Raw genomic sequence first — 19,564 nt, 5'->3', positions numbered from 1 at the left:
ACCAATCTCAGCACCTCCATCACTATCAAAAAAGGCAGTGACTCATAATGAGATGTCATTTTCTAGGAGCTCTTCTGTTCCTCACCTATCTGGCCATTATTCAAATGCGTGTCTGGACAGTGAATATCATGATGCTATCCAGTCTGTAAACTTGTGGCTAATTATGACGTAATTTTGATCTTGTTAGATTTGCATCTGGCCCTCCTAGTTTTTCCTTCAAAGTGTTTCTGTCAGGCTCATCTGATTTTCAGTCTATCTTTGATGAAGCCACATTTGGAATATTGGTTGGAGTTCTTGGCATCCTACCTTCAAGAGGGCGTTGGTTTATTACAACTTAAGAACATAAGAACATAAGATAAAGTCAAGGATGAGAAAGTATCATTCACTCCTCTCATTCTCAGAATCACAGAACTGCAGGTGAAGAGAGTGTTGTTTATTTTGTGAATTCTGTCCCTTGACCACACCACTTGCTGTAATTGCTCAGCTAATTCTTCTCAGCACGGAAGTCCTGCAACTACACTCTCAGGTATTGAACTCCCTTCAATGGATGCGAAACAATGCAGAAAGTGGTAATTTTATGAATGTTGTATTCTTGAATCACATGCTGAAGAGTAACCATTTCCCATTTAACTGTACTCTGCTAAAAAAAATCAGTGCCTTCAGAAAGGAAGAGAATTTCAGGGAAAAATTGTTTTTTTAAAACCTTTTACTGATCTGTATAAGTCAGTAAAGCAGGCCATCATTTAATGTTCTAATAATGCAATTAAAGTTATGAAATTGAAGAGTAAATCTCATTCTTGTACATCTGCATGTTATTTAGGCTAATTCAAAGACTTTTTTCCTCTTTTCCTTATTTCTTCTACCTGCCCAACATTTGAGGGATTCCTCAGCTACTGGTGATGTGATTAACATAGGTGGGTGCATAGTCCTATCCACTAGGTTGGAAAGTGATTTCAGTTTTATGATAAGGTAGTTTTAAAAACAAAACTACAGAAGTTATTAGTACTGGTTTCTGTTAGGTTCCTAAAGTTATAATCACACCAAGTTTAAAACATGGTTTATAAAAGTTTTATAAAACTAAAAGGTTAGCATTGATTGTAAAAATGATTATAAAAATAAAGCAAGGACTGTTTGCTGAGTGCTGAAATTTGATGACTTAGATTTCACAGAACACTGTGATGAACTGAAGCTCTATTCTGTCAACAAAAGTAGTTTGCATTGGCATTGCATACTGTTTTGCTTGCTACCTAGCTAATACAGTTGTACTGCTTTCCATTGATGTTTGTATGCTTAGCTACTTAATTTACAGGGAGAAATGTGTTTTAAATCAGACTGCATTTTGAAGGCATTGGGTTGGCTATACACTTTACATACAGATTAATTGCCCCTATGCCCGTGGCTGAGTCAATAATTGTGTCAAATGTCCGTGGTGCAACATGTTGATGCCTATCCCTGGACTGACTGGATTGTTCCCTGGAGAGCCGGCATGGACTCAGTGGGCTGACTGACCTCCTTCTATGCTGTAAATGACTCTTTGAAGTTAAAGTGACTGGCTTGTAATTGCCAGGTTTATCCTTCTCCCCTTTTTTGAACAAGGATTTAACATCTGCAGTCCTCCAGTCCTTTGGCACTGTTATATTCCAGAAAGGTGAAGGATGGAACTGGAGCCAATTTTTACTCAGTCTAACATTTATTTACAGAGTGAAACATTACAAGCATGCAGCTCCTAATGTAACCACACCACAGTTTCAGTAAGTTTCCCTTTATACATGCTCAAATGAAAGCCCAATTAATGCCCCCCACCTTCATATAATTAAATACAATTAACAGATTCCCTTCTTTCTCTTTAAATAAACCGTAGAGTTATTGTGCACAAACAAAATTTCAAAACAAATCAAAAAAACTTCCACATTCTGTTCAAAACATTACATTATGAGAGTCCCCTCCTCTAGGACCCCTAACAAATGCTTTGGACAAGCACTTCTTTTTGTAAAACAATCAGACAGTTGATGACTTACATCAACCCATTTAATTTTAGAGATTTATTTTCTCTCTAACATTTGTTTCAAGGCAACAAGGACAATCTGTAATCTCTTCTCACTCACACTTATAGTAGCATCCACATTATCCCACAACGAATGATTATCTTCATAACATTCAATGGGTATACTATTTTCAGTATGCCCCTTTTATAGAATTTCACTTAAAATATTTGGCAAACAGAATCCCATATCCACTGCCTCCACAAAAGCCAGTATTTTGGCAGCTAAAGTACTTTTAACAACCCTTTTCATTTTCTTAGCTTCCCCAGCTAAAGGACAACATTTCCCATTTGTCCCTATTTAAGGAGGGATGGATATACTTGCATTGGAGGCAGTTCAGAGAAGGCTCACTAGGTTGATTCCTGGGATGAAGAGGTTGTCTTATGAGGAAAGGTTGAGCAGGTTGGGTGATCTTATTAAAATATATAAGATTCGAGAGGGCTTGACTAGATAGATGCTGAGAGAATGCTTTCCCTCATGGGAGAATCTAGAACAAGGGGGCACAGTTTCAGGATATGTGGTCTCCCATTTAAGACAGAAATGAAAAGGAATTTCTTCACTCAGAGGGTCATTAATCTTCGGAATTCTCTACCCCAGAGAGCAGCGGAGGTTGGTTCATTGAAAATATTCAAGGCTGAGTTAGACAGATTTTTGATCTACAAGGGAGTCAAGGGTTATATGGGGGTAGGCAGGAAGGTGATGTTGAGGCTACAATCAGATCAGCCATGATCTTATTTGAATGGCAGAGGAGGTTCGCGGGATCGAATGGCCTACTCCTTCTCCTATTTCTTATGTTCTTATTGTCATCCATCAGAAATATTATGAAACTATCCATATTTGAATACCCATCAGGAAGATTAGCACATGAAGCATCACTAAAAATGATAAGTTCCATGTTCTTTGGTTCACCTAAGGATAGGAATTTAAGTACATATTTCTCCAACTTTAATTTTTTCAATGATCTATTTTCCCTTAAAACATTCTCAGCTTTAGGGTGTTTCATTGTAGTACTTAACTCCAACATATCAAAACTAGCATCTGGCCTCGTCTGAGTGCACAACTAGTTCAACTGACCAATCAAGCTTTACAATTACTCCATCTCTTCTTTAGATATAACATCACCTTTCTGTGATAACCTAGCAGGGTGGGAGTAACACTGTCTAAATAGGATTGCTGATTTAAAGTTATCCCAGACCCTCTCTGCTTAATATCTAAACAAATATATTTAAAAGCCCCGGAAGCCTGACACCCAATTTTAAATTCTACTCTCATCTTATTAATAACACATTTCTCAAATTCTGCAGTACCACCCCATAAGAAATTATAAACATGCATCATGAAGGTGCCTGACAGTTTTCCTTTATGATACCAATAAAATATTGCAAGATCTGCTTTTAATTAAATACAACCTATTTTCAGCTAAACAGATTTCACCGAAAAATACCAGATCCTGGATGAAGTATTCAGGCTGTAGATGTATTTGATTAGTTTCTATTGTTTCCCTTCTGCATCTGCAGCCTCTTCGGGCAGTTTCAAAAACATTTCTCTTTGAAAAGTATCCTCCTGCAGAAATGTGGCTTTTATGTTGATTGATCTATACTCCCATGAATATGTGGCCAAAAGAGCATCCAGTCACTCTTCAAAACCTCTCGCAACTATCTGCAACTTTAGCCTTATAAGTCCTATCTGCAAGGACTTGTTCAATACAAACCAATCTATGTGACAATGCTGGCTGCCCCTTATCTGGTATCTCAGAATAAACCCCAAACTCTCTCCAACTAACTAATTTCTTTAGTTTTGCCTCTCTTATTAGTTTATCCTCAAGTTTATTGGCAACCACCAAAACTTCATGGTCATTAGGACTTTAGCATCTAGTTCTGTTCCAAGACTGTTCATTTCATTATGTAATCTATTCAGGCTACAGCCTCTACTTGCTCTTTGATGTGTGTTGGGCCTACTGCTCTGAGATTTCCCTCTCGCACTATTGGAGGCTCTTTCTTTGGTACGTGATCATTTCTGATGCAGGGGTCACTTCCGGTCCCACTATTACAACATGCACTACACTTTCTTATTCTCTATTCTTTCACCCCATTTTGCCAGTCCATGGACCTCACTTCTTGGCTATCAACCTGAACATTCAACCAATAATTAAACTTGCCAGTAGCTTTTCCTGCACGTTCAACAATTACCACATCCTTCCATTCATTAGATCCCTCTGGAATATATGTCACCTGAGTACCCACTTTGGGCAATTGGCTTTTGGATGCGATAGCTCTGTCCTTTGTGACATGATCACTCACATTGCCATTATCCAGCCCTTGATCTACTGTATTCTGTTCCTCAGGACTTTCATCACAAAATGCATGAACATTTGAGGTACAAGGTGCATTTTCTACTTCTATTCAAGGTCTGAGATTTTGTAATTAGTCCCAATTAATCATGAGCTATTAACCTTAACAGTTTGATTGCCATGTTTGATAACTGTCTTACCAACATGACCTATGACCGTACCAGGCCGTTTCCATTCTCTATGATGCTCTCTTTTATAATCCACCAAATCTCCTGAATTAAATTCAGGAAATCACAGTTTCCCCAGGAATTTTTTAAGGTAGCAGACATCTGTCCAACAAAGAGTTTCTCTCTGAGACCCGAACACCAGTAAAAACCACGAGCCTCTCCATATGCGACACCTTAGCACAATCCAGCAATTTAAATGTAGCACTGAACCAAGGATCTCCAAATTGAATTTCCTCAATCTTTTTATAAAGACTGTTAAAAATCCATGTTATATTCCTCCATTGAATAACCATCTGTTTTCTGAAATCAGTCAAAGTCTGACCATGCCTCATAGACATTTAGTAGATCATCTTCCTTGTAAGTTTCATCCAAGAACTCTCATAGAAGATCCAAACCTTCATCAGTATCCAATTGATGGGCATTCAGTTCACAAAATACTTTATTTCTGATTTTACTTCCGGTAGGAAGTGACAATGTCAAAGCCATACCTTGTTTCCTCTTAGGTTATATCCCTACCTATGTCCACATAGTCGCTTCATTCTTGCACTGGTCATATGGTTCATATGGTTCAGATTCGGAGAACATCGTCTCCCAACAATTTACAATTGCTTTCTACCATTTCTCACAATAGCTACTGGGATTGTAGTCCTCTGTCTTGAATTTTCTTTTCTTAGATTCCAACCTCACCTTTAGGCAAACATTCTCTGCTACCATATTATATTCCAGAAAGCCAGTTGGTGAAAGATAGTACTGGAGTCTATCTTTACTCAGCCTAACTTTTATTTACAGAGGGTAGTTACAAGCATACACCTCCAAACTCAACCACATCACATTTTCAGTAAGTGTCTGTTTTTATGTGCTCAAATGAAACTGCAATTAATGCCCTCCACCTGCATATAATGAAAAGCAATATACAATTCACAGCCACAACAACTGTAAGGCAGATTGGAAGATTGTGGCCAGCACCTCTGCAATTTCTGTCCTTACTTCCCTCAGCAACCAGGATGTATCCCATCAGGACTGAATGACATATCTACTTTAAGTTTCTTTTCTTTTTTCTTTTGGGCCTCCTTATCTCGAGAGACAATGGATACGCGCCTGGAGGTGGTCAGTGGTTTGTGAAGCAGCGCCTGGAGTGGCTATAAAGGCCAATTCTAGAGTGGCAGGCTCTTCCACAGGTGCTGCAGAGAAATTTGTTTGTCGGGGCTGTTGCACAGTTGGCTCTCCCCTTGCGCCTCTGTCTTTTTTCCTGCCAACTACTAAGTCTCTTCGACTCGCCACATTTTAGCCCTGTCTTTATGGCTGCCTGCCAGCTCTGGCGAACGCTGGCAACTGACTCCCACGACTTGTGATCAATGTCACAGGATTTCATGTCGCGTTTGCAGACGTCTTTAAAGCGGAGACATGGACGGCCGGTGGGTCTGATACCAATGGCGAGCTCGCTGCACAATGTGTCTTTGGGGATCCTGCCATCTTCCATGTGGCTCACATGGCCAAGCCATCTCAAGCTCCGCTGACTCAGTAGTGTGTACAAGCTGGGGATGTTGGCCGCCTCGAGGACTTCTGTGTTGGAGATACGGTCCTGCCACCTGATGCCAAGTATTCTCCGGAGGCAGCGAAGATGGAATGAATTGAGACGGCGCTCTTGGCTGACATACGTTGTCCAGGCCTCGCTGCCATAGAGCAAGGTACTGAGGACACAGGCCTGATACACTCGGACTTTTGTGTTCTGTGTCAGTGCGCCATTTTCCCACACTCTCTTGGCCAGTCTGGACATAGCAGCGGAAGCCTTACCCATGCGCTTGTTGATTTCTGCATCTAGAGACAGGTTACTGGTGATAGTTGAGCCTAGGTAGGTGAACTCTTGAACCACTTCCAGAGCGTGGTCGCCAATATTGATGGATGGAGCATTTCTGACGTCCTGCCCCATGATGTTCGTTTTCTTGAGGTAGATATAGACATATCTACTTTAAGTACTGCCAGCCTTTCAAGTACTTCCTGTATCTATTTTTATCTCATTCGGTATCCTGGCAACCTATTCATTTACTATATTGTTACGACCAGGTGAGAAAGGTCGCTAGGGGTCCCTTTCAGCCTTCACCTGGTCTTACTGCAACAAGGTTTAATTTTAAACTCACCGTGTTTTGAGCTCTCCATTGGTGAATCCTTGTTCACCGCTTTCCAATTATAAGGCAAAGAAATGAGCACAAACAGGTTTTCTTAGGTTTAAAGAAGAAAAGTGAAATTTGTTATAACTTAAACATATACTCTAATTCGGTTAACGCCTACAGATACGCGACGTGCCCACATTAGCATGCATACGGGATACACACATGCAGATAGGGACAGAAAAGAACAGAAGAAAGATAAAGTGGAAAGATTTGAGGCAATATCTGAAGAGTTTCTTGTTACTGTGCTTCGAGCTTATTGTAGAATCCTTTGGTAGGTAGTTCTTGCTTGTAGGTAATTCTTGCTTTTCATTGGGGCCCAGTATTCTTCTTAAACCTTGTTCACTGTAGAAGACTTTCCTCTCTTGGGGTTCCTGTGTCTTCAATGGATTCCAAAGCTGGTGAGAAAGAGATGAGAGCAGACAGGAGAGGCTGCGGCGAGCCAGCCACGAGAGGTCTTTTCAGTCCAGGAGCAAACAGCTTTCGCAGTTTAAATTGTCTGTAGGGAGTTCAAAACAACCTACAACAGTCATGTGACTAAACTGGTCTGACCACATCTTGTGTGTATTGGGAGCAGGGACTGGTTCCTTTGTTCCAACACGGTCAGCTAGAATGCAAAAATATCTTTCCAGCTAGTGGCCTGGCAATTCCTTGTAATAGGCTCTTTTCTTCCCAGCAACAATTTGAAGTTTAATATCCATGTGGCGTAATTAATGTGCCTCATTCTTGGCAGGTGGGGATCTGCATGACAATATCTTTGGAAAAGACCTCTTCCTTGGTAAACAGCAATGCAAAGTACTCATTTCGTACCTCAGACATGCCTTCTGCCTTCACCGATAGATTAGATTAGATTAGATTAGAGATACAGCACTGAAACAGGCCCTTCAGCCCACCGAGTCTGTGCCGAACATCAACCACCCATTTATACTAATCCTACACTAATCCCTTATTCCCAACAAACATCACCACCTGTCCCTATATTGCCCTACCACCTACCTATACTGGTGACGATCTCTAGTTTGACCTTTAATTGGCCCCACTGCTCCTCCAACAACCGTTTTCTGTTAATATGCCTATCGAAGACCGTTAGATTCCCTTTTATATCAGCCGCCAATCTATTCTCGTACTGTCTCTTTACCTGTCTTATTTCCTTTTCACTTCTCCTTTGTACTTTTTATATTCAGCCTTATTCTCCCTTGTGTTATCAAGCTGATGTCTGTCAGGTGCCCCAGAGAATAGTAGAGCTGTGGAACAGGATGTCGGCTCACGCAGTTGTTTTTGATGCCCTGATTTTGTTCAAACCGGACCTGTTTCTGGCTGGACTGTAGATCACACTTTACCGGTAGGTACTGCAAGAAATTCAAGTCTAGAGTCATCTCCTGGACTAGTCTTGATCACCTTGATAGGTCCGAGAGGAACTTTCTGGAATTTTTTCCCCAAATTGACCTGGATTTTTATATGCTTTTGGGTGGGGCGGGGTGTATTTATTGTGATACACAAGGTGCCTAGAGTATTGTGTACAGTTTTGGTCTCCTTATCTAAGGAAGGATATACTTGCCATAGTGGGAGTGCAGCAGAGGTTCACCAGACTAATCCGTGGGATGACCAGATTGTCTTATGAGGTGAGATTGCAGAAACTGGGCTTGTATTCTCTAGAGTTTCGAAGAATGACTGGTGATCTCATTGAAACTTACAAACTTCTTACAGGGCGTGGCAGGGTCGATGTGGATAGGATGTTTCCTCTGGCTGCTGAGTCTAGAACCACTGAACACAGTCTCAGAATAAAGGGCAGGCCATTTAAGGCTGAGATGAGGAGGAATTTCTTCACTCAGAGGGTGGTGATTCTTTGGAATTCTCTACCCCAGAGGGCTGTGGAAACTCAATCATTGAGCATGTTTAAGACAGAAAATCGATAGCTTTTTGGATACTAATGACATCAAGGGAGATGGGTATTCTTCTCTTCTTTGGCCTCCTTGTCTCGAGAGACAATGGTCTAAGTGCCTGGAGGTGGTCAGTGGTTTGTGGAGCAGCGCCTGGAGTGACTATAAAGGCCAATTCTAGAGTGACAGACTCTTCCATAGGTGCTGCAGAAAAACTTGTTTGTCGGGGCTGTTACACAGTTGGCTCTCCCCTTGCGCTTCTGTATTTTTTCCTGCCAACTGCTAAGTCTCTTCGACTTGCCACACTTTAGCCCCGCCTTTATGGCTGCCCGCCAGCTCTGGCGATCGCTGGCAACTGACTCCCACGACTTGTGATCAAAGGACTTCATGTCGTGTTTGCAGAGGTCTTTAAAGCGGAGACATGGATGGCCGGTGGATCTGATACCAGTGGCGAGCTCGCTGTACAATGTGTCTTTGGGGATCCTGCCATCTTCCATGCGGCTCACATGGCCAAGCCATCTCAAGCGCCGCTGACTCAGTAGTGTGTATAAGCTGGGGATGTTGGCCGCCTTGAGGACTTCTGTGTTGGAGATACGGTCCTGCCACCTGATGCCAAGTATTCTCCGGAGGCCGTAAAGATGGAATGATGGGGATAGTGGGGTAAAATGGCATAGAGGTAGATGATCAGCTATGACAGAGTAGGCTCGACAGGCCAAATGGCCTACTCCTGCTCCTATTTCCTATGTATCATAATTGTGTGGGACAGGCTGGATATACCAGAGGGTCTTTTCCTGTTTGTCATTGTATGTGAATACTCTTCTAAATAGACTGGACTGAGAATTTTGTTACTATGGTTTCAAGGCGGCACAGTGGCGCAGTAGTTAGCACCGCAGCCTCACAGCTCCAGCAACCCAGGTTCAGTTCTGGGTACTGCCTGTGCAGAGTTTGCAAGTTCTCCCAGTGACCATGTGGGTTTCCTCCCACAACCAAAGACTTGCAGGTTGATAGGTAAATTGGCCATTGTAAATTGCCCCTAGTGTAGATAGCTGGTAGGAGAATGGTGGGGATGTGGTTGGGATTAATGTAGGATCAGTATAAATGGGTGGTTACTGGTCAACACAGACTCGGTGGGCCGAAGCGCCTGTTTCAGTGCTGTATCTCTCTATGAATCTATGACAGCAATTAGCCTGGGTTAAATAGTGGTGATACCAATGTGTAGATATTCTGGAGTTCCACTTTGTTGTTTAAGAAAAAAGTATGACAAACTTTCCTTTAGGAGAATTAAGTGGAATAAAGTTCATGATCAGGTAGTTTATATATGAAAGGACTATGTTTATGTGGTAAAAGTCCTTTTCTCAATCCATGCTTTGTTTGCATTCTTAAGTTCGTACAATACAATGAACAGTCTATTCAAAAACATTTCTTACAATTCCAGGTCCAGTCAGGTCTCCTGCACCAGTTAGTCTTACCTAATCCTTGATTCTTTGCTGCCAAAACATCTGCACCAACCATAATCCCAACGCCCAGCAAACATATTAAAACGGCCACAAAGTGGATGGCTTTGTATCTTGAACGTAAGATAAACCATGATAGAAGCATCACCACAGGAATGACAAAGCAATCTAGGAGCTGAAAGGGCATAACAAACACATGTTAACAAGTAATTTATTTAAATTTACCTACAGAAAGGGTAGGCTGGACATTCAGCTCCGAAGCACCCCAGGTTTGGGCGCTATGGGTGCTGTTTTGTGTTCAAATTGGTATCCGTTCAATGCGCACACAATTCTGGTATGGGCCACGCCATCTTGGTAAAAGCCAAACAAGAGGCATCCTTTACCCATATCAGAAGCTGGTGTTAACATATGCAAACAAGGGGCCAATTGCCCGCTTCTGCTCCCTCTTGCAACTTTGCCTGTTCTGAGGCAGCCAGCATCAGTGCTGAAATAAAAACAGAAAATGCTGGAAATACACAGCAGGTTAGGCAGCATCTGTGGAGAGAGAAACAGAGTTAATGTTTCAGGTCTGTGACCTTTCATCAGAACCAGATTTCCAGCATCCACAGTATTTTGCTTTTGTATCAGCATTTGTGCTGATTGCCTTGGGAAAACCAACATTAAGCAGCATAGAGTGAAAGAAAGGTTAGTGCTTCTTGTGATACCACTTTAACAGTCTGAATACTTCACACATTGGGCTGGATTTTGTGTGGCCCTTGAGGTGGGATCAGAGGTGTGGAGGCACAGAGTACCACAACGGGCAGTGGGACAGATGGCCCGCCGCCAAGCGATCTTCCCAGGGGTGTGGACAGTCTGACAATGGCCTTCCCACCCAGAGGCCAATTGCGGCCCTTAAATGGACTATTAACGGACAATTAAGGGCCACTTCCCACTGCTGCTGGGATCTTACCAATGGCAGGGGTGTACCTCCACTGTGTGGGGACGATTCCTTACAACGTGAGGCGCCCAGCCTACGGGCTTTGGTGGGTGGGGGGGGGGGGGGGGTTCCCTCCTTCGTGGGCAATTTGTGGCCCATGGAGGACACCCAACGGGAACAAATAACAAATTTAGCCATCCGGGACCCCCCTCCTCCTGGACTGCACGACCACCCACACTTGCCGGGGCCTTCCAGACTTGCCCCAGCAACCCCGTCTCACCTACCTTTGGTCCAGGGTTCCAGCACTAAGCACTAAGCCTGGGTCAGAGGCCTCTGCAGTACCGGCAGTGGCCACCGCTTCCAGTAGAGCTGCTGATACTGCTGAGCTGCCAGCCCTCCGATTGGCCAGTAGCTCTTGGGGCGGGATCCACGTCTTTAAAGAACGTCTGGGGGTGGGGTGCAGTGTGGGCACAAAAAGGCAGAGACGGGATTCCCCCTGCCTTTTTGACCCGGCACCGGGAGCCCCAACTTCAGCACAAAATCCAGCCCATCACAGGAAGTGACATCAACCAACTCAGCTGGAGTTGTGTTAGTCAGCTAGTCACACATGTATTATAGGGCTCTTGTGTAAACCTGTTACTTAATAATAAAGAACCCACTCCTTGATTACCTTTCAACTCAAGATTGTTTGAAGAAGGCACTAACACAAAATGGTGGCAGCTTATGCTTTCTGAAAATGTTCACGTTCTGGACACATCATCACATCTGGTAGTGTTGAAGTGTAGTTCAAGACCACAGCATTGAGGTAGCAGAACACATCGAAGTAGCAGTACAGCAGAGAGGCTCAACAGCAGCATTCATTGGGGACAGCGATTTATCCCATTCAAGTCCATTGGAGGTAGTGGCGACGGCGCAACACTGTCAGGTTTGACAACCATCTGCTGAATTTGGTGCTCGAGTGAGTCACGAACGGGGGGTTGCTATTCTGATGGATGTCGACAAGCAAAAGCAAGAATCAGGCAGGTTCAGGAAAGGTGAGTAGCGTCGTTTCACATTGGGGCAGCAGAGCAGCACTGTATTGCATGCTGTGTGTTTTCCAACCGTAACCACTTTGTGAGCTGAGTCTCCCAATCACAGGCAAAAAGCCCACGCTGCAGGCACTGAACACAGGGCATGGCTGAAGTCTGATGCTGTGCACACAAGAGACCTGCAATTTTTTTCTCCCTTCAGGGAAGCCTCAAAAAAAAAAAGGAAGGCATTTAAAGCAGAAAGTTCCAGCCAAGGATTCTTGCAAACCAGTAATTTTGCTCTATGACTACCAAATACCCATTAATGAATTGGAAAGCCCAAGACCTTCTCCATGAATTCCAACTTTTCAGGCATGGATTTGTATTTCTTGGATCTTGCTGTCACTGAGCTGGACAAGCAAGCGATCAAAATAAAAAATGCGATCGGCAACAAAGGTCTGCATCTTATTAATACCTCGGGATTATCTGAAGCGGACCGGGGGAGCCAGTGAGACTCTAGACACTGGAGGAGCAGCTGAAGGTCAAGAATAATTTTTGAATTCATCGTCTTGAACTAATGGTGTACAGGCAACAATCACAGGAGACCATTGATCAATTCGTAAGCAGATGCTGCGTAAAAGGAACGGTCTGTGATTTTTCGGAAGTGGAGTTATCTGAAAGGATCATGGAATTGGTCATTGCATCTACCCCGATAGAAGCTTTTCAGAAAGAACTACTAGACAACGAAAAAGGGTATGATATAGAAAGTCTCCTGAGAGAAGGCAGGAAATTTGAGGCCATTGCCACAAGTAGGCAGTGCATACGAGCACTTGGAACAATGGCGATCGGCAAGGTAACAGATCACCTCAGCAAGGCAAGATATTTGGCAAGTGTGGACTGGTACACCAAGCGAGAAATTGTCTGGCTTACATGGACAACAGAAAGGTGTGTGGCAAGAAAGGGCACTGGACATGGCTATGCAAGAGGTCTAGTACTAGAAAACTGGCCAGAAGTCACAGCAGACCATGACCTGATAAGAAACAAACACCACCTTAAGAGAGGTTCAGGGATACAATCAGAAGAGGCCAATCCAAATGCAGATATGTCCACGAGATCGATGCAGATGTGTGTAACATAGAGACCACTGATGGTGAGCAAACCTTTCACACAGTAACAATTGCCCACCAGATGGACTTGGTTACTCAGCAGGAAGCATTCACTACCATTGATATCATTTGCCCAGAGAAATCTGGACAGCACAAACTGCGACTCAAGATCGATACAGGAGCAAGTGCAAATATTTTGCCACTGAGAAAACTGAAGAACATGTACCTGGCAAAATGGGAAGCCATGATGCAACCTACAAACACAAGACTCACTGCATACGAGGCTACTCCAATCAAATGTATGGAAACATTAAAGCTGGAATGTAGTTGTGGAAACTCTTTGTGGTCACAGCAAACATTCAACATTGTTGATCTGAACAGACCAGCAGTTGCAGGGCTACCAGCACGTAGCGAGCTTCGAATTGTGACATTCCATGAGATGAGCAGTGTGAAGGACAGAAATCAGCAAATGTGTCCAGATCATTTTGATACAGTGGGAAGTTTCAAAGGAGTAGTCACTTTGCATCTGAAAAATTATGCCATTCCATCTGTAGATCCACCAAGGAAATGTAGCGTCCATGTTAAGGACAAACTCAAAGCCGAGCTGGATACTATGGAGCAGCAGGGAATTATCAGGTGCGTTCAATAGCACACAGATGTTGCAGTTCTATAACGAGGGTGATAAAAAAAAAGACGGCAACATCAGGGTATGCTTAGACCCTAGAAGGCTGAATCAGGCCTCATAAAATCCCCACCTTGGAGGAATTTAATCAAATGTTTGCAGAGGCTAGAAGCTTGATGCAAAATACAGATACTGGTTGGTCCATCTCTATGAAAGTTCACAAGAGTTAACGACTTTCAGGACTCCATTTGGGAGATATTGTTTTTTTGCACCTACCATTAACTTATCAGTAAGCCAGGATTAATTTCAGCAAGGCATGGATCATATCATATATTTCAGGGTGTTTATGTATTGCTGATGTTACGACCAGGTGAGAAAGGTGTCTAGGGGTCCCTTTTGACCTTCACCTGGTCCTATTGTAACAGGATTTAATTTTAAACACAGTGTTTTGAGCTCCCCCTTGGTGAATCTTTGTTCACCGCCTTCCAATTGTAAGGCAAAGAAATGAGCACAAACAGGCTTTCTTAGGTATAAAGAAGAAAAGTCAAATTCATTAAACTTAAACTCTAATTTGGTTAACGCCTACGGATACACGCTGCGCCCCATGCTAGATTGCATACATGATACGGACGTGCAGATAGAAACAGAAAAGAGCCGAAGAAAAATAAAGAGAGGTTTGAGGCAATCTCTGAAGAGGGGTTTTTGTTACTGTGCTTCGAGCTCGCTGTAATCCTTGCTTGTAGGTAGAGCTTGCTTTTCGTTGGGGCCCAATGTTCTTCTTAAACCTTGTTCACTATCGGAGACTTTTCTCTCTTGGGGTTCAGATGACTTCAATGGATTCCAAAGCTGGTGAGAGCGAGATGAGAGCAGACAGGAGAGAGGTCTTTTCCAGTCCAGGAGCAAACAGCTTTCTGAGTTCCAACACTGTTTCTCCAATTTGTTGGCCAGCAGGTGGTCAGGTGACCAACTTGTTTGACCTCCTTTGGTCTCCTTTGTGTATTGGGGAGCAGGAATTGGTTCCCTTGTTTCAACACTGTCTGCTAATACGCAAAAAATGTCTTTCCAGTCAGGGGCTTGGCAGCCCCTTGTAATAGGCCTTCTTTTCTTCCCAGCACCAATTTTAAAATTTAATGTCCATGTGGCAAAATTAATGTGCCTCATTCTTGGCAGGTGGGGGCCTGCATGATGCTGATGATATAGCAGTAATGGGCAGCACTAAAGAGCAGGACAACAGCGTTGAGTTTCTTTGTGTTATCTTAAGCAACACAATGGATTCAAGTTCCTTGAAGCTCTCTAGCAGGTTTATTAACAACTAAACTAGTATATACAATACAGAGCAAACTATATACAGAACCTTTGTCCAGAGATTTACAGTGCAGAGTCACAATGGCTTCTAGTCACATGAATGCATCCTGGTACTTAGCTCATTAGTACATGGAGTTCCTAAAGGGATAGCACTCAAACAACATCTTCTTTCTTTCCAAAGCTAAGTCGCGTATGCTACAAGTAAAAACACATAAACTTGGATAATATCAAAATTAGTTATACAGGGATAGAGATTATAAAATTTACAAGCATAATGATAGGAATTGTGAAATTTACGTGTGCAGAAGCTTAAGAGTCCATATATCGTTTCGGTGGTTTGACAACTCTTCCAGATCTTGTAATGGTATAACCTGGGGATGCGGATTTCACCCTTGACAACACATATGTAAGCCAAAAACAGCCAATGTGTTTGTTGTTGTATTGTTGTTCCGTCCCACCCTCATAGTTGGAGTGTGTTCTTTCGGGTCCATTGTGCGCAATTGGACTATTGCCCACTTCTGTTAATTGGCTTTGGTTCCTCCTCAACACTGCTCCGTTAGATGTTGTAACCTCGTAAGACCTAGGCTCATTGCATACTTTGGATACTTCTGCGAGTAACCATGTTCTTTCCCATTGTGGGATGTATGACCCTGACCTTTTGTCCTACCTGTAGTTGAGGTACTTTCGTCCCTGCATGTCGGTCGTGCACCATCTTCATTCTCCCTTGCTTTTCGAGCAGTGTCACCTGTGTCTCAGAGAATCAAGACAGATAATGGCTTGATAGAATCATTCTCACTTGTCTGCCAAACAGGATCTCTGCTGGTGACAATAAGCCCAGCTCCATAGGTGTAGCTCTGAGGTGTAACATGGAAACATGAAAATCTTGTTTCGTTGTCCTACACCTCAGGATAAGCAATTTAACTGTGCGAACCATTTGCTTCGCAAGACTGTTAGATCTAGGGTAATGTGGTGACGACGTCACATGGCTTACGCCCCATTTGGCACACATATCCCTGAAAGGTCTGCCCATTTACTGCGACCCATTGTCAGAAATAATTTCTTCAGGTACACCGAACAGACTGAATAAGGCACTCAATGTGTCTGCGACAACCGTGCTTGAAGTGTCTTTTGCCTGTCTGACAATTGGAAATTTAAAGAAATAATCGGTGACTAAGATAAAATCATCTCCATTCATGGTAAGTAGATCAGTGGCGATTTTGAATCAAGGGACTGAAGGAATCTCGTGAGGGTGTAGAGGTTCTTTACGCTGTTGTGGCTGGTGACTCTGGCATACCTCGCACATCCTCACTAATCTTTCGGATGTCACCCTTGATCCCTGGTCAATAAACAGTATATCGTGCCAATCGTCTCATTCGATATATGCCCATATGACCTTGGTGAAGTTGTGACAAGATATCCTGTCAGAGAACTTTGGGCGCAATCACTTGTTTTCCTTTGAAGATTTCGCCTCAAGATACTGAGTTCATCTCTATAAGGCCAAATGCATCGGAGGGTTTCTGGCACCTCTTATTGTGTCAGGCCAGCCTTCTATGATGACTCTTCACAGTGCCTTCAGTGGTGGGTTTCTGATTGTAGTTGGTCACATTTGTGTTAACCAAAATGGCAGTAAATTAATTTTGAGCACATCTTCCAGTTCGATGTCCATGCTGTTTACTTATAGATCCAGTGGGTCTTCTTCATTCTTGTTCAGATTTGGCAATCTGTTCAGCATATTTGAGGTGACCTTGTTGGTACCTGGTTTGTCGCAGACATCAAAGTCGTACCCCTGTACTTTCAGCAAAAGTCACTGCAGTTAAGATGGTACACTTATCAATGGTTTGCACCAGATCATCTCCAGTGGTTTGTGGTCAGTTACCACAGTGAATTGCTAACCAACCAGTAGATGTGGAACCTTGTGATCCCAAACATCAGAGCAGGTGTTTCACACTCTATGTTTGAGTAATTGGATTGTGCTGAGGATAAACATTTGAATCCGAATTCAGTTGGTTTGCCGCTGTATAGGACACATGCTCCTAGCCCTGTGAGGCGCCAACTTCCAGGATTTTCTTCTTCCTTGGATCATAGTAGTGCAGGGTACAGGTTTTTGCTGACAATGCTTGTTTGAGAGACTCAAACATATGCTGACGGTCCTCCTGCCATACATATGGTACATCTTTCTTTAAGAGCTCTCTCTCAGCAATGATGCTTTGTCAGAACAATTTTAAATGTATGGTGCCAAAAAGTTGAAATATCCAACAGATCTCTGTAGATCTTCTTTGACTTGTGGAGTAGGCATATGCCTTACATCCTCGTCTTTGCCTGGGTCAGGACAGATTCTGCAACCTGAATAGATGGAGCCAAAGAAATTGATCTGACTTACATTCACCTGGCACTTCTTGCTGTTAAAAATGAGTCTTTCGCGACGAGCTACAGCCAGTAAGTGAAAATTTGAGCATGCTCTTCTTTGGTTTTGCCCATTACTGCAATATCATCGGCAATGCATATACATCCAGGCATGTTTTCTATAATCCTGTCCATATGTTGCTAAAACAGATCTTGACTGACAGATAAGCCAAAGGGTAGTCTCTGGATGCAATATTTTCCAGATGGTGTTCTGAAGGTGGTGACTTCTTGAGATTCTTTAGCTAGATGTACCGACCAATATCCATGTTTAGCATCCAATGTAGAAAAGAATTTGGCTCCTGTGAACTTGGGATTCAATTCTTCCAGTGTTGGAATCTTGTGGGGGCATCTCTTTTGGGAAAGGTTTAGATGCCTCAGATCTAGACATACGCTGATTGCTCCATCTTTCTTCAGTCCGCACGTAATTGAACTGCACTAGTCTGTGTGATGATGCATGCGATGGTTGATGCTATTGCATTCCATGTCATCCAACTCGCTTTTAAGCTTTTCCTGTACGTGCATGCTGCACTTTCTGGGAGGGTTGATTGATGGAATAGCATCCTCGCTGAGGTGCACTACGGCATTGCCTTTGATATCTCCAATGGCATTGAACCTGTCTGGGTACATTTGTTGTAAGTCCTGGACTGACCCAATATGGGTCCCCTTGGTCTCTTCTGCTATAATGGATTACTTGGAGATCTTGTAGATAGTCACAATGTTGAAGTTCTTACACGCTGGTAGTCCTGCCACTGCTGGTCCATGCCGACTTGCCATAGCTGCATTACATTGTCAGTATGTCACTGCAAGGGATAGGTGACTCATTGTATGCAGTTGTCGGTTATATCATTAATTTCCAATGACTCCGGTACATACCCTTCAAGAATTGGACTGGTAGGATATTTTCACTAGCTCTCATGTCAATCTTAGTCCCGAGTGTGTGTTTGCCCAACTTTCTTTGGCTCATGACACTAATTGTAGCAAAAGCTTCCAGTTGTTTGGCTTCATCAACACAATGTGTCGGGTTCACAACTTGAAACGCCTGCTCACGCTCTGGCTGAGAATCGTTCCACTCCGAGTCTTGTCTCAGGTCTATTTTGCTGTGGACTTTGTGTATCAGCTTGCCTTTATGCAGGTCTCTGGCGCTCTCCTTGCTGCTGTTGCCATGTTGCTCCACCTGTCTTCTGTTTGTGTCCTATTGTGACTTCTGTCTGCATCTTTGGAGACAGGTTTCTTGCATAGGTGGGCCCAGTGTCCTTTTGCACCACAAGCCTTGCACATATCTTGAAATGCAGGACAACTTTGCGGTGAGTGAGACAAACCACACTTACTACACAGCTTGCTTGCTTTTTGTGACCTGGTTACTGTGCCGATATTGTCAGCTGCACCTAGTGCTTGCCGATGCTGTTGTCCAGCTACAATGGCTTCATATTTCCTGCCATCTTCTAGCAGCACATCAATGCTGTGGTCTTTCTACTTCCCCCAGGAGGTCTTTTTGAAATGCTTTAATAGGTGTTGAGACAATCACCAGCTCCATTATTCGCTCCGACAGCTCCGTTTCTGAAAAATCGCATTCATTGCCCTTCCTACGGCATCTACTGACAAATTGATCTATTGATTCCTGTGGCTGTTGCCTGTAGGGCATTAATTCCAAGCGATGAATTCTAAAATTCAGTATTACTCTAAGCTGATCTTCTAGCACTTTGCATATCTTTGCGGGATCTTTCTGGTCCTTTTCAGATAAGCCAAAGGTGTTGATTCTGTATAACCCATCATTTCCAACTGCTATCAGTACTTTCACAGCCTGCTTCTCTAGTTTTGTAACCGCTTGGTCTATGAAACAAAACTTCATTTAAAAAAGTTTGAACCCAGATAGGATATTAATGACCTTCCAGTTCATGCTGGGAAATTTGATTCCCATCCTTCTGCTGTTCTTTTGCTTTCTGCTCCATTTTTAACTTTGTTCTGCTGTGTGTGTGCCATCAGCACTGTACTTATTATGACTTTTCTATGTGGTTTAAAACCTTTTTATTAACTCTGTGCTGTTCCCCCTTTAAGAAATTCTTTTTTAAGCTAGCTGCTTTGATGCAGTGTAACAGATGCTTGACAGTGTTCTCTGCTTTTTTCTCTTTCAGTACTTTGCTGAA

At 43.1% G+C, this 19,564-nt stretch overlaps 1 protein-coding gene across 1 annotated transcript in view; it reads right to left on the bottom strand.

Moving 5' to 3' along the window:
• The window catches only part of LOC137370967 (solute carrier family 35 member F2-like), a 94,117-nt gene that overhangs the window by 43,438 nt on the left and 31,115 nt on the right, over positions 1-19,564 (bottom strand). Inside the window, exon 4 of the mRNA XM_068032858.1 lies at positions 10,077-10,236. Within this exon, the coding sequence (XP_067888959.1) occupies positions 10,077-10,236 (160 nt within the window). The remainder of the gene's footprint in view (positions 1-10,076; positions 10,237-19,564) is intronic.

This window comes from Heterodontus francisci, chromosome 6 (genome assembly GCF_036365525.1).
Source record: "Heterodontus francisci isolate sHetFra1 chromosome 6, sHetFra1.hap1, whole genome shotgun sequence".
NCBI classification, from domain to species: domain Eukaryota; kingdom Metazoa; phylum Chordata; class Chondrichthyes; order Heterodontiformes; family Heterodontidae; genus Heterodontus; species Heterodontus francisci.
This window is presented reverse-complemented; position numbering and strand designations above follow the sequence as displayed.